Raw genomic sequence first — 14850 nt, 5'->3', positions numbered from 1 at the left:
ACACACAGGCATGCAGAATCCATCCCTTCCCCCTTTTCTGTCTCCTCCCTCCTTCCTTGCACACACACACACACACACACACACACACACACACACACACACTGCAGCGATCAGGGTCATACTCCAGTGCAGGCGCCAGGCAAGAGACAAAGGTCGCCAAAACTCTCAGAGCCCCAACTGGGCACAGGTGGGCCTGTCGTCAACTCCATCTGACCCTAGAAGCGGGTCCCCACGAGGTCTAGTCTAGGCACGCCGAGTTGGAGGACCGGGCGCGCGCCCCTGGATTCACCAGCATCGGGCTCCTGCGTTCCGGCAAGCCACGGGTTAAGAAGCCCGCGGGGGCGAGGGAGTTGGGCCTACGCGTCTGATTGGCTGTTGCTCCCCGGGCCCACAGCCCCCGCGCCTCGGTATTGGTTCGCGGTGGGTCCCGCCCCCTGGCCTGGGCGCCCAAGCCGCGCGCGCCGCCCCGGCAGCTAGCCGCGCCGTCCGAGCGGAGAGCGCAGCGCAGCGCCAAGCAGCCGAAGCCTGAGCCACAGCAGGAGGCGCAGCCAGAGCCGGGCCGTTCGGAGCCCGCGAGCGATGGTGAGTGCGCCCGCAGCCAGCCGCGGATCGATGCAGCCCCGACGGTCCCGGCAGTAGCACGGTGATGGCATCCTGGCCGGCTCGCGGGGGGCTGGGCGTCCCTTGCAGCTGCGGCCCGCGGCTCGCGTCCCGCTGTTCTTAGGCGTGAAGCCGGGGGGCGTCCGGGCCGCGAGTACCTTGGTTTTGGACTGCTAGTTCCGGCCTTGCGTGGAAGACTTGGGGTGGCGCTTTAGATTTTTTTTGGGGGGGGCAGCTGGTGAAATAGGTTTAGGTATACGTAAGTCTCCGAGCTTGGTTTGGCGTTGAGATCTTGGGCAGCCAGGCCGGGTCGATTCAAGAGACGTCAGGGTTCGGCTGGCCTTGAGCTCCCATCCCTCATAGTTCAAGTGGGTTTGGTGTTCGAGAACGCTCTATACATCTTGGGAGACTGGGTACTTTTCTCCTACTGCTGATCCTGCTGTGTGGCGCGTGGGGTAGGGTGGCTCAGAGAGGAGGGCGGACAGTCTGAGGTTCTGCGAGTTAACTGGTGTCTCCAGCATCCCTCAGTAATGAATCCTCAGAGGAGGGGCCAAGGGCTAGCTCCTTTGGGCAAAAGCACCAGGGTAAAGGGGTTCTTGAGGAAGGGGATTTCGTTGGGGCTTAAGCCGCAGGAGTGACAGCCAACTAATCCAGTCCTGGTTGCTTTTGGGAGCTTCGGGTAGGCAAGTTGTCTCTGACGCAGAGCCAAAGCCTCAGGTTGCCTCTTCAGAGCCTGTTATTGTCTCTCCATCACTCGCCAGGTGTGCTTCTCTCCCTGTGAACCTCTCATTGCCTCCTCTTTGGCCTGTGCACTGGATCCAAGACACCCTGTCTGACCTGATTTTCCTCTGGGCTCTCCGCGGTTGGTCCCAGAGACTTGCCTACTCCTATGATGTCACTTTCAAGTCTCAGGGGTTCAGTGAGGAATGGAGGGGTACCATGGAGAGAGAGGAAAAGGCTGCAGTGACAGCACCAGGATCAGCTGTCCTGCCCTTACGTCCCCCAAACCCCTACTGATAGGAACGTCAGTTCCCCTTCGACACCGTTTTCCTCTGTTCTCTGAGTCTCCTCTCTTACCCACTGGCATCTTTCCCACGAGACATCACTTGTCCCTCTAGAGACTGATGACTGAATTCGACCCCCAAGGTGCCCAGAAGCAGTCATCTTGGACCTGACTTACCTCCTCCATTAAGAATCGCCCGGGAATGGGTCGCTTGGATAGTTTCATGGCTGGGGAATGCGTCACCTGTGGACCAGCTTTTGCTTTAAAATCCGAGGATGTGAGAGATCAATAAAAGAGGGAACGACTCTGAGGTCACACATCCTCTCTCTGCACCCACCCCAACCTGAGCTGCTCACAAAGAGGAGGTTTCTTCTCCCGAGCAAGCACCAGGAAATCTGGTGTCGTGGTGCCTGCCTCTCATCCCAGTGTTTGGGAGGTGGCGGCAGGCAGGTTGTGAGTTGAAGGGCAGCCGGAGCGCAAACAAACCAACTAACAGCCCACTCTGCCTTGGTGACATTTCTTTTATAATTTGATCACTTATTTGCTTGTGAGTGCTTATTTGTGAGTGCTTGGCTCCCATGTATGTGAGTGTACCTTATGCATGCCTGGTGCCTAGGGAGACCAGAAAAGAGTGTCGGATCTCCTGAACCTGGAGTAACAGTTATGAGCCACCATGTAGGTGCTTGAAACTGACCCCTGGGGGTCCTCTGCAAGAGCAACTGCCCTTAGCTGACTGGGCCATCTCCGGCTAACACCTGAAAAGCTTCCTAGCCCATCAGAAAGAACTTAGACTTTGTCCCCAATCAGATTTGGGTTCTTGTCCCTGCTCCTTCATGTCCCTACAGGGGCTTTGGTCGGGCTTATTATAACCCCATCCTGCACTCTCATCAATGAGATGGCTGATGGTTCCCCTCCTAGGACGGTGTGGGGATCAGGCCGAGATAAACCCAAGTGAGAGTGTTTGGAATACCATTTACTTTCTTCTACAACCTTGAGCTCCAATTAGGAAGTTCTGCTAACCACCCACCCTATTTGCTGGTCTGGAAGAGTCGTTGATATTTGTCATGTGTAGGAGAAGATGACAGTGATTCTTAAAGAAAGGCAATGTCCTGTTTCTTGTTTAACAGAGGCTTACAGGGTTCTTGCTCTGTGCCAGATCTTCTACAAGGGAGAAAAGGTGGCATAAACCATGTGTTGACATGGCTTCTACCCATCCCTAAATGTCCTCGGGTCAGGTGTCATGTCCTTCGGGGAGGTGACTGTGTCATAGCCAGCAAGTTTTCCCTTCTGGCTGGAGAGGTGGGAGAGTCATCAAACTGATGTGATCCAAAGAGGGACACACTTGTTCCAGTTAAGGGAACCTGTGTGATAGCGAACCAGAGGTGTGAGGACACAGAATACTCAGGGCAGGACCAGAATAGGGCTGTTTACCACTCAGGTATGTAGGAGCAGCTGAGAGGGGACAAGGCAGGCTTGGGAAATAGCAAGGACAGAGAGCAGAGGCCTTGACTGCCACCAAGGGAGGGGGAGTGGGAGCCTACTATAGTCCGCTGACGCACGGTGTTGATGCTTTGTGAGTGGGTGGGGTGAGGACTGACGTCAGGCCTCCTTGGGTTCCCCTAAAGCTGGTTCCTTTTGCCATCTTTCCCTAGAGGGGCTTGGATTCAGGGCTACTTCACTCTGGGCCTTAAATCCAGCTTCCCACCCCTCCGGCAGAGCACCCCCAGGTTCTTATGGGGTTCTTTACTCCGTGCAGGCTGCTTCCTGTTGTTGGCTCTGAATCTCCCTGGTCCTCCCAGCTCTCCACCCAGGTCCCTAACCTCTTGGCAGAGGATCAGCACTGTTCTTAATGGCCTCCTGTCGAAAGCTCCCCCCCACCCCTCGCCAGCCCTCAGCGCAAGCTATAGGGATGCGAACTCCCAAGAGGCTTTTTATATCTCCTACCTCCAGATGTCCTCAAATCACCCGGAGGCAGGGATGGAAAAGAAGTGGTCCAGCGGCACAGCTAGCGGGATGTTAAAGGCATGAGCCAGCTAGGTCTAGGAGGACTAAGCAGGCAGAGGGGCTGAAGGGAAGGAGGCAAACCCAACTCCCACACAGTTCCGGTGGTGTCTTACATTCTATACAGTGGGGAGGGCAATTGAGTTGAGGCTGCTGTTGAATAGAGGGAGGTCTTCACTGAACAGAGGTTGAATTGAAGACAAGATCCAGGACCCAAATTTGAATCCTGATGTCCCGTCAGATTGCTGTGTGACCTTAGGGCAGGCGTCCTCCCTCTCTGTGCTCCCTTTCCTGCCATGAGGGACAGATGTGCTGCTTTTGAGGACGTCACTGTGAGGATACCGACATGGAAACATGGAGAAATTATTAAAAGCACAAGGGACAGTGTTGTTGTTTGAAGCTAGGAGGCAAGGGGCTCTGAGAGTAGGGTAGTGGCCACCTTGTCCTGGGCAGCAGGCCTGGCCTCGAGACTGGGTTACGCCAGGTTATTCATGTCCCTGCACTTGTGCTTGGCTGGGTAGCCAAGCAGTGGTGGCTGCTCATGTGTCTTTGCATTGCTTCCAATAGAGATTTGATAAAGTTTTTGGTTAAGAAGGATGCTGTTGCCTTCTGGGAAGGAATGAGCCCAGTTTCCAAGATCGATTTACAGAGCCTTCCATCCTGTCAGGAGTAGGGGGCTTGGAAAGCGGGAGGTGGCTACAAGGAGGGGGAGCATCCGCAGATAGGTCATTTTGGCGTGTCTGCGTTGTCATGTCCGCTGCAGTGATTTTGTGCACCTGGCTGTTCATCACCGGTTCATGCATCCACCAAGTCAGCCCGGGACTGTGGTCAGTGTGGCTAAGATTGACATGTCTCTGCCACAGTCGGTTAGGCAAGCCTATGGGCAGGAAATGACAAGCGCAGTTCCTGTTGCTATGGAGACATGGGGGCAGGAGGGGATGGGGATGGGGCACCTGGCCTGGGGATTGGAAGCCGCTCCTTGAGACCATGACATTCTTCAGGCTACAGCCTGAAGAAAGAATGAATGAGTGGAGCCGGGCGTCACGGTGCAAGCCTGTAATCCCAACCTTGAAGAGACAGAGGCGAGAGGATTGCCAGAGTTTTAGTCCAACTGAGGGATGCGTAGCGAAACTCAGTCTCCATCACCACAGAAGAGTGAGTGAGTCCAGAAGGGGCTTCAGGCAATGGGGCTGTGTATGCAAGATGAGCCAGTTGGCCTCTGCTTGCTCACTAGGGGTGCCAGGGATGTCTGGCAGTTGGCCAGAGCTGGTGCACTTGGGGAGGGCCATGGGAGGGATTTGGGTCTTGATTCTAAGGACAATGGGGAGCCACTTGGGAGTTTAGAGCTAGGGCTCCCCCACATTTAACCCCAGGCCATTCATGCTTTCATCTTTTCTTTAAACCTGGGGCTGGGGCTTCTTAGGCCTGGGGTTGTGAGAGCAGATGCCTGGAATTCCCTTCGGGAGCTGAGGTCTGGAGCCAGGTAGCAAAGGGTGTTGACCCCTAACTGCTACTTGTTTAACCTTCCTGAGAAAGCTCCTGGGGATGGGGACCCGACCCCTGGGCAACAGGCAGAGGTACTGGGGGCCGCTGGGACTGGGTGCTGGCCAGCTGAAAGGCTGGTGGCCTGGCTCCTTGGACAGGATCACCTTTGCTCACCATTCTTGGGTCCCACCGCTGAAGAATGGCAGAGCCAGGCCTGGAGCACAATCCAGACCTCCCATCTCCCTGGCTTCTGTGACGGTCACTCTCTGCCTGTCAGTGCCCGGGACTCCGGACTGGCTGTATCCTGGGATTTCGGACCACATACTCCTGTGTGTAGACTACACAGCCCCTGGCCCAGAAGCGGTCTCTCCAAGCCCACCTCCTGGCCTGCTCCCTGGCCTTCTTGGCTGGGATGCAAGGGCGGGTGTGGGCGGCAGCCAGGAGGACTCGGGTTACAGTGTAAACACATCGTGTCAATATTTACTTCTGCCTGGAGCCAGAACCTCCCCCTCCCATCTGCTGCCTCTGCAGGTGCTCCAAGAGAACCAAGGCCAAGTACAGAGACCCCCACCCCCCACCCCAATAAGACACTCCTTTCCCAGGCCTTGGTTTCCCCGTCTGCAAAATGACATGGCTGGAATAGTCAACAGCCATTTTCAGGCTCCTCCTGACATTCTACAGCCCCCATAGAGCACTAAGCATAGCGAGCCCAGCCTTGATCATTTCCCTGTCGGGGATGGTGGACATGTTTCATATGACCTTTGAACTCCGACTTTGGGCCCAGAGGAGGGGGGTTCCATGGCCCCCGTTCTGGATGGTCAGTGAGAAACCCCTCAGCAGAGCTGGCACAGGAAGGGACAGGAGAAATGGCCGTGGCAGCCCTCGTTATTCCGAAGAAATGTTTTATGATTCTCTGAATCCAGACTCTGGTTTGCGTCACTTGGAAACTGCAGCTGAGGGTGGGGACTCTAACCTCACAGCCTCCCTGTGCTCTGAGGTCAGGAGCTGGGCTTGAGTAGCGGTCCCCCCCCCCCCCCCCCCCGCCGCCAATTCAGACGGTGGAGCTCCTGACGAGTGGGCTGAGGTCCAGGACTGGAATGGCCAGAGTGATGTGTGGTCGGGAGAGTGGTGCAGAGCTTGGAGGCAGCTCATGGGGAGGGAGGGAGGACTAATTTCCTAAGCAGTTGTTTTGTAGAAGTGAGTCCATTGAGCAACGTGAGTAGTCCAGTCCCCTCCACCCTGAGAAGAGGGACCGCGGGTGGCAGGCTTGAGGGTAAACAGCCATGAAAACAAGGCGGGGCAGGGCCCTGGGGACTGGCTAAATCTCGGGAGTTGGTCTTGGAGACCAGGAAACCCAGAATCTAATCTGGTTCCATCACTTTTTTTTAATTAGTTAATTAATTGAGATACGGTCTCATGTAGCCCAGGCTGGCCTGGATCATTCTGTATAGCCTGGATCACTCTGGGTAGCTGAAGTGGGCCTTGAACCTCTACTGTTACCACATGAGTGCTGGGGTTACAAGTACAATCACACCAGGTTTACCCCGTGATGGGGATTGAACCCAGGGCCTCATGCACGCTAGGCAAGCACTCTACCCGTTGAGCTATGCCTGCATCCCTTTCCACTGTGTCACTTTCTGCTCTATGTCTTCCCTCTGAGCTTGGTTTCCTCTCCAGTGTGAACCTGCTGGGACGTTTTGTTCAGTAGTTGCAAGAGTAGAGCAGATCCTGTTTCAGGATCTGTGTTGAGGAGTCCAGGGGCTCCACAAAGCCCAGCTCAGTGTTGGGGAGTCTAGGGGTTCCTTGGCGCTTGGCTCAGTGCTGGGAAGTCCTGGGACTCCACGGAGCTCAGCTGCTGTCGCTGTCACTGCCCAGCTGTGATGCGGTAACACTGGTGCACAGTGATCATGCATAAATGTTGGCAGTGTCCCCAGGCACACGCATCCTACCCGGCCTGGTTTTCCCAGTGTGGGTTTAACATTTGGACCAAGATGGATGCCATTCTACAGCCCCCATAGGGCCCGCCTGTCACAGGCGCCCGTCATTAGTGGGCTACCCCAGGTGTGCTTGCTGTCCTTTCTGTCGCCTGGTTTGAGCAGCATCAACTCTTACACACAAGTTCCTTGGGGCCTGGTTCCTATCAGTTTGGCCACTACTGAGAGCCTCTGAGGGACTTCGCTCCTGGTGCCTCTTCCAGAATCTGCTCTTGGTTAAGCTGAGTTGTGTCCTGTTGAGTAGATAAACTTGTAACCATCTGTGACTGACATTTGGGTTGCTCTCAGTTTGGGGCCAGTGTGACATTCTTGTTCATGTCCATACGTGTCTGACTTATGTAGCTGCCCCACCACCCTCTGACGTAGGTGTTCCATTTCGGAGCCTGCCACTACCCTCCCTGTCACAGCTAGTGCTTGGCCTAGAACACACTTCCAGGGCCTGATGGTCTCATCCCTTGGCTCCTCCTCCATAGCCCTGCCCCTGCCCTCGGGCCTGGCAAACCCTGAACTGCATTCTGCCAGCCCTGGATTCCTCAGGTTAGAGAAGAGGTTCTGGCCCTGTAGGGGATCCCTCGCCTTCAAGCATTTCCTGCCACTGATTGGCTAGCTATATGACTTAGGCTTGTACCTTCCCCTCCCTCACCCTGAGTCCCCCACCCCCACCCCATACAGAGCATCTTTTGGATTGAAGATCCCCATCACTGGCTTCTGGTGGTCTCCTTGTTTGGGGACCACTTGCTCCCATCAATAGTTTTTTTTTTTTTTTTTTTTTTTTTTTTTTTGCCTCCTGGGTTGAATCAAGATAATCCCTTAGCCTCAGCTACTCTTTCCCTCTACAGAAGGCCCCGGGAGAGAAGATGGCTCTCCTCTCTTGACCCCCTTCCTTCTGAGTCCGCCCCACCCTAGGAGGTTTAGAAGAGACAGCCTTGGCATCAGGCCAGCCTGGGTGTGTGCTTTTTATCACACACTAAGGCTCTGGCCTTGGGCAATTCACTCCGTCTTCACCTACAGGGTCGTAAAAGACAAATGAGGTCCCAACTCATCCAAAGGACAAAAATCTCTGTGGTCATCAAATCCCAGCCTGCAAGGAGCTCAGGTTCAGTGGAGAAAAATCTGACACCATGTGCAAGCCCGCCTGCCAGAGAGATCATTTCAGAGAGCAGCAAGAAAGCAAAGCAGGGTGGCGCGGGAGAATGGCTGTGATGTGGTGGCTCTCGGTGGTGGCCAAGCGGGAAGGTTAGGGAGAGGGCAGCAGGGTAAAGATGTAGAGGAGGAATTTGGGGCAGAAAGAACAGGAAGTACAGAGAGCACACCATAGAGCCGTAGGACTTGGCATGCTAAGGTGGAAGATGGCCTGCATGGCTGAGCAGAGGCATCATGGGAAGGTGTCGAAGGAGGTGGACGGGATGGGGGCTAGTCGTGAGAGCCCCATCTGGAGGGGAAGTGAATTGGCATCTCATTCCCAAGAGTGATGTCGAGCCCCTGGAGGTCTTCAATGAGGCAACTCCTTTGTATTTGTTTTAGAAAGGTATTGGCTGTTGTGTGCCGGATAGACTGAAGGGGGCAGGAGCGAGGCAAAGAGAGGCTGTGTCCAGCAGGAGAGGCGTCCTGGCCTAAGGGTGTGACTGTGCTTGCATCTCCAGAGGCTAGGTTTTAGTTACTTTAGGGATGGAGAGGGTTAGATGCAAAATGCATCTCGACCACCATTCCTGGTAGGAAGGTTCGGTGGTCGTTATTCTCCAGCTAGACAGACCCACCTTTCGCCTACGCGTGAACTCAGCCTCACCATTCTCCCATGTGATCCAGTTCTCACCACCAGGCTCCCAGAACCCCAGAGCGTCTGAGCTTGCTTCCCCTGTTTTTACATACACTGCCTACTGAGAAATGAGGGCAGGGGTGGCCATGGTTACAAGGACAGCCCTATGCCCTCGGCTATAGCCCTATTCTGGGCATTCCTGTGGCTTTGTGGTTCCCGGGTGGCGTTTCTTTTTCCTCGAGTGTCTAGGTGGTCAGTGGACTTCTTCCTGGACTTCCAGGAACAGTGAACAGGGTGGGGAGACCTAAGAGGGTAAGAGAGTTCATGGAATTCTCTGGAAGTGGGATGTAGGCGTCCTCCAGACTGACTTCCTCTAGGGGAGGCAAAGAATAGAAAGAGGGCTGGGGAAACAGCTCAGTGGATAAGAATGCTTGCTGCCCAAGGCATGAGAGCCTGAATTCAGTCTCCAGTACAATGTAAAAAGATGGGCATGGCCCCACATGCATTTGGGAATTTTTGGGGTTTTTTTTTCTTTTTGTTTTTTGAGACAGGGTTTCCCTGTAGCTTTGGGGCCTGTCCTGCAACTAGCTCTTGTAGACCAGGCTGGCCTCAAACTCACAGAGATCTGCCTGCCTCTGCCTCCCGAGTGCTGGGATTAAAGGTGTGCACCACCACCGCCCAGCTCCCCGCACTCGTCTATAACCCCAGTGCTGTGAGGATCAGAAACAAGAGGATCACAGGGGCTTGCTGGCTGCCAGCCCAGCTCCAGGTCCAGTGAGAGATCCTGCCTCAAGGGAATAAGGCGGAGCGTGATGGAGCTGGATACCTGATGTCCTCCTTTGACCTCCACACCATACATAGGGAGCTTGTACCTGCAATCACACATATGTTCACATACCACACATATGTACACTATCAACATCACACTCACAGGCACCAAAAATTTAAAAACAAAGCAAGACAAAAAGCGTTCAGAAAGGACAAGAGTCCTCCCTAGGCCACACAGAAAGTTCAGTACTGCATCTTAGAACCCGATCCAGGGTCCTGATCCTGTGTTCTTTCTGTTCCGAATGTGACTTCTGGAGCCAACAGGCATGGGTTCTGGTTCACTCCTGTCCCTGAAGAGTCCCAGCTGGGTCCTTTGGTGAACAACCATATCTGGGTCTTGGTTTTCTCTGACATAGGATGGCTAACACCTCCTATTGTGTGGCACGGCTGAGGACAGATGTCAAGTCTCAAGCCTGTAGGCGGTTCACACGGCAAGTCTTTAGTAATGGGGGCTATTGCTGCTGTGATGGTTTTGATGTAAGGTGTGTGTGCACACGTGCACACGCACAACACACTTCTGGACACACAGAGACCAGAGGACAGCATTAGTATTGTACCTAAAGCACTGTCTACCCTCTACTCCTTTTTTGTATGTTTTCTGAGAAAGAATCTCTCACTAGGGTGGAATCTGCCACATCAGCTAGGTTGTCTGGTCATTCAGTCCTAGAGATCTGCCTCTCTCTGCCTTCCCAGCTTTGGGATCCCATGTGTGCAGCACCATGCCCAGTTTTTGTTTCCTTAATTAAAGTTCTATCTGTCTATCTGTCTGTTTGCCTGCCTGCCTGCCTGTCTGTCTGCCTGCCTGTGTTGTGTGCGCCTACATGAGTTTATGTACACCATATGCATGTCGATGCCCACAGAGGTCAGAGGACAGTGAATCCCTTGGAACTGGTATTACATGTGGTTGTGAGCTGCCTGATGTGCCAGGAATCAAACCCCAGGCCTCTGCAAGAAGTCATGGCTCCAGCAGCCCCACCCACAGCTATTCTTGTGTGGGTTCTGGGCTAGAACTCAGGACTTCTTGCTTGTAAAGCAAACGCTTTGCTCACTGAAGCATCTCCCAAGCCCCTGCCCTGAGTCTTTTGAAGAGCTGTTCCCCATGCTACTCTCCAGTCCTGGGGGATGCAGGTAGATGGGAGGTAGGAAGAGCCCTGTTGTTGTTCTGTCTTATTTTGCTTTTCCATTATAATTGAGAGATTCAGTGCAGACCCTTAGTATCACCATCACCTCAACACAGACAGACAGACAGACAGACACACACACACACTCACAGGTGTGCACACACGTATAAACAACACTGGAGTGACTGGAGCTGTGTCTCAGTGGCAAACAGGCAGGCACCAAGGGTCTCACACACACACACAAGCAGACAAGCACCGAGGGTCTCACACACACACACAAGCAGGCAAGCACCGAGGGTCTCACACACACACAAGCAGGCAAGCACCGAGGGTCTCACACACACACAAGCAGGCAAGCACCGAGGGTCACACACACAGACAGATGCACACTCACAGAGGCCCACACATACATAAAAACAAGACTCAGGTGGCTGGAGCTGTGTCTCATTGGCAAGCAGGCAGGCACCGAGGATCTCTCTCTTGTCTCTCTCTGTCTCTGACTCTCTGTCTCTCTGTGTCTCTGTCTCTGTCTCTCTCTCTGTCTCTCTCTCTCTCTCTCTCTCACACATATACAGATAGAGAGGTGCGCACACACACATACAAACAAGACTGAGGTGTCTAGAGCCATGTCTCAATGGCAAACAGGCAGGGTCATGCCAGAGTAAGGACAGAGTGATTTGCCATGTCCTGCATTGCACCCACTAGTGGCAGTGTTGCCTAGTGGTCATGGGCAGGGGCCCTGCATTGATGGGCGCTTTAACCCCGTTTATGCCACTGGCTTGTGAAGGACTTGCTGCTAGTGAGTTTTCCTTTCTGAGACTCAGCTTTCCAGTCCCTGGAGTAGCAGCTGTGGCTCCATCCTTCAGTGACCACAGATGGCAAATGAGAGGGATACAGAGAAGGTGGGCACTGCTGGCAGGAATGGCACGTCACAGACTCTTCTGGGATGTTCTCTGTGTCGCTATCAGAAGCTTTCTAGGTCTCTGTGTCCATCCACTTCATACAATCCTGTCTTATTATAGTTTTGTTTGTTTGTTGTTTGTTTGTTTGTTTGTTTCGAGACAGGGTTTCCCTGTCTAGCCCTGGCTGTCCTGGAACCAGATCTGTAGATCAGGCTGGACTCAAACTCACAGAGCCCCACCCCTCTGCCTCCTGAGTGCTGGGATTAAAGGCATGTGCCACCACTGCTGCCCAGCTTAAACTGTCTTTAGATTTATGTATTTTATTCTTTGTGTGTAAGTGTTTTACCTGCACATATGCATGTACACCGCATGGGTGCCTGCTGCCTGTGGAAGTTGGAAGAGGGCATCTGATTCCTTTGGAACTGGAGTTATGGATGATTGAGAGCCACCGAGTGGGTTCTGGGAACTGAACCCACAACCTCTGCAAGAGTAGCGAGTGCTGAGCCATCTCTCTAGTCCCAGGAACTGAATTTGAACTTGGGTGTTTTGGTTGCAGAGTCTAAGTGCTTTGTGTGTGTTGGGTCTGTGTGTGGAAGGCAGAAGACAATGTGTGGGAATCTGTTTTCTCCTGCCATGCAGACCCTGGAGATTGAACTCAGGTTGTTGGATTTGGTAGCAAGTGTTTTGCTGGCTGAGCCATCCCACGGTCTCCTGAGTCCAAGCTCTTAAGCAATGTATTATCCATAGCTCTTCAGTTTATGCCCTCCATCCCCAACCCTGACGACGGTTGTGTGGACTCTGTGCTCCACCTGCCGTGGGAACAAAGTCACAGTAGGTCTTCTGAAGTCTCCAGCACAGCTCTGGGATGAGCAGATTCAGATCCCCAGGAAAAGGAATCCAGAACTTCAGACCCTAGCAGATCCAGGGGCTGCCTCGGAGGGAGTACTGGGGATTAGCATCGCTGCATTTGGAAGGGGGAGGAAGGGGACTTCGAAGGCAGAAAATGGTGGAACTCTGACAGAACTAACATCTGCTGAGTGCCAGCCGTGAGGTATCTGGGCTCATCAGGAAGTGAGAGGCCTGTGGGAGAGCTAGACAAGCCAGCAGGGAAGTTGTTGGATGGTATTGTGTGGGTGTGTGGGCAGCTTTGAAGGACCAGAGGAACGGGCAGCTAACTAGGCCCAGGGATCTGATGTTTGAGCTGGCGCCTGGAGTCTACCAGTCAGGCAGAGCCAGGAGTGGCAAAGCCAGAACCTGGACAGCCTGGCTCCAGACTCCGTGTTCTCACCCACATGGCATGCCAACTAGATGTGACTTGTGTCCTGGTGGCTCCACAGAGCCTCGGACAGCTCACCAGTTGCATCCTCTTTCACCCTCTGCCTCTGTTCTTTGCAGACTCCTGCCCATCTGCCAGGGAGAGACTCTGCCTTTGAGGATGCTTAGGACTTGGGAGGTCCCCAGGACACACCGTTTCCAACCCTGGAGTTGGCAACAGAGGAGAGGTTTCTGTTCTGTTTTGCAGGGACCCTCTGCCCCAGGCCCAGCACCTCCTCTGCTCATAACAACAAGGTCTTTAGCTGCCCTCAGACACAGAGTCCAGAGTTCAACGTTACAGGCCTAAGCAAGTGGAAGGACTGGAACCTGCCCCTGGACAGGTTCAACTCAGAGACTCGGGCCATGCTTTTAAACTACTAGGAACAGCCTGGGATGTGATGGGCACTACACCTTCCCGGTGACTATGTTGTCAGCTATGCCAGGTTTCTCAGCTTCTCAGCCAAGGATATTGGCTGCCAGGGCATTTTTACTTTGTTTTCAGAGATCCTGACTCATTAGGTTTTGAGTGGGGTTCTGAAACCTGCAGTTCCAGCAAACTTCCTGACTCTCACTTTGGGGAGTGACAGGTCTCACTTGGGAAATTCTAACAGGTTACACAGCTACACATGGCCCAGCACTGTACCCCAGTGTTCTGTTTTATCATTTCCACCATCAGATTATCACTCAGTTGGGGAAATTGATGCAAAGAATCCAGGGAGTCTTGAGAGAGATTTCTAGCAGTCATGAAAACCTTGGGAATCTTCAGTCAAATGGGGAAATGGTGGCTCGGAGAGTTTGGGCAATTTTCCGAAAGCCAGCTAGAGTGCTATAGTACTTAATCCTGACTGTCAGCCTGATGAGATGCAGACTCATCTAGCAGGCAAACCTCTAGACACGCTGTCAGAGAGTTTCTACATTGGGTTAATTGGGGTTGAGAATAGCTGACCTGATTGTGGACAGCGCCACCCCATGGCCTGGAGGTCGCAGGCTGAATTATAAAGAGAAGAGAAGCTGAGCAAGTCTTCCTGACCCCGGATACGATGTGACTTGCTGCCACTGGTCCCTGACTCTTGCCTTCCTGCTAGGGGAGTGTGTGTGTGTGTGTGTGTGTGTGTGTGTGTGTGTGTGTACACGTGAGCATGCAGAAGTCAGAGATGTTGATTCACCCTGGAACTGGAGTTGCAAGTGATTGGCTGCTGCCTTGCTGCCTGACATGAGGTCTGGGAACAGAACTCGGGTCCTTATGAGAGCAGTGCATTCTTAACCACTGAGCCATCTCAGCTTCTTAAACTGTAAGCCCCCACTTAAGTTGCTTTTTGTCCAATACACCATCAAGAAATGTACCTAGTTTAGTGTCTGAGCTGAGATTAAGCCTGTAGTAGAGACAGGACCACCTTTTCGGTCTGCAGTAGAGGTAAGAACTAGTGGCCGGCTGCTCTGCTTCTCTGATCTTTCAGCATTCACCCCGATATCTGATTCCTGGTTTTTATTATTAAGACCAATTAGAATTCGTGTTCCATGTATCCCTGAGCTGCCAAGACTACCTTCTTCCCAGCTTCCTCTTGCCTCCTGCATAGAGACTCTGGAAAACACAGACTCTGCTCTGCCAACCACGGCCTCAGCAGAGTATAAGTGACCCGTGGTGACAGTGAAAGACAGGCAGAGTTACTCGGCGGGTAAAGGCGCTTGCCACCAAACCTGACAGCTTGAGTTCTGTCCGGGGGATGCCCGTGGTAGAAGAAGAGAAATGACTCCGACGCGTGTGTTCTGACCTCCACACATGCACACGCACATGCGCACACACAAATAAATAGATACATGAACAGTGATGGTGCCTGCTAGTGTG

At 53.4% G+C, this 14850-nt stretch overlaps 1 protein-coding gene across 2 annotated transcripts in view; it reads left to right on the top strand.

The window, feature by feature from the left end:
* Positions 1–431: 431 nt before the first annotated feature.
* Positions 432–14850, top strand: part of Ece1 (endothelin converting enzyme 1) — a 102967-nt gene continuing 88548 nt past the window's right edge. Inside the window, exon 1 of one of the 2 annotated variants that reach the window (XM_048443306.3) lies at positions 432–582. In XM_048443306.3, the coding sequence (XP_048299263.1) occupies positions 580–582 (3 nt within the window). In that variant the 5' untranslated portion in view covers positions 432–579. Of the gene's footprint in view, positions 583–4707; positions 4760–14850 lie in introns of those variants that run through there. The other variant, XM_085690451.2, reaches the window with a different exon arrangement.

The sequence above is a fragment of the Myodes glareolus genome, chromosome 6 (genome assembly GCF_982192425.1).
Source record: "Myodes glareolus chromosome 6, mMyoGla1.1, whole genome shotgun sequence".
NCBI classification, from domain to species: domain Eukaryota; kingdom Metazoa; phylum Chordata; class Mammalia; order Rodentia; family Cricetidae; genus Myodes; species Myodes glareolus.
The sequence above is the reverse complement of the archived record's forward strand: the minus strand, read 5'-3'. Positions and strand labels throughout refer to the sequence as shown.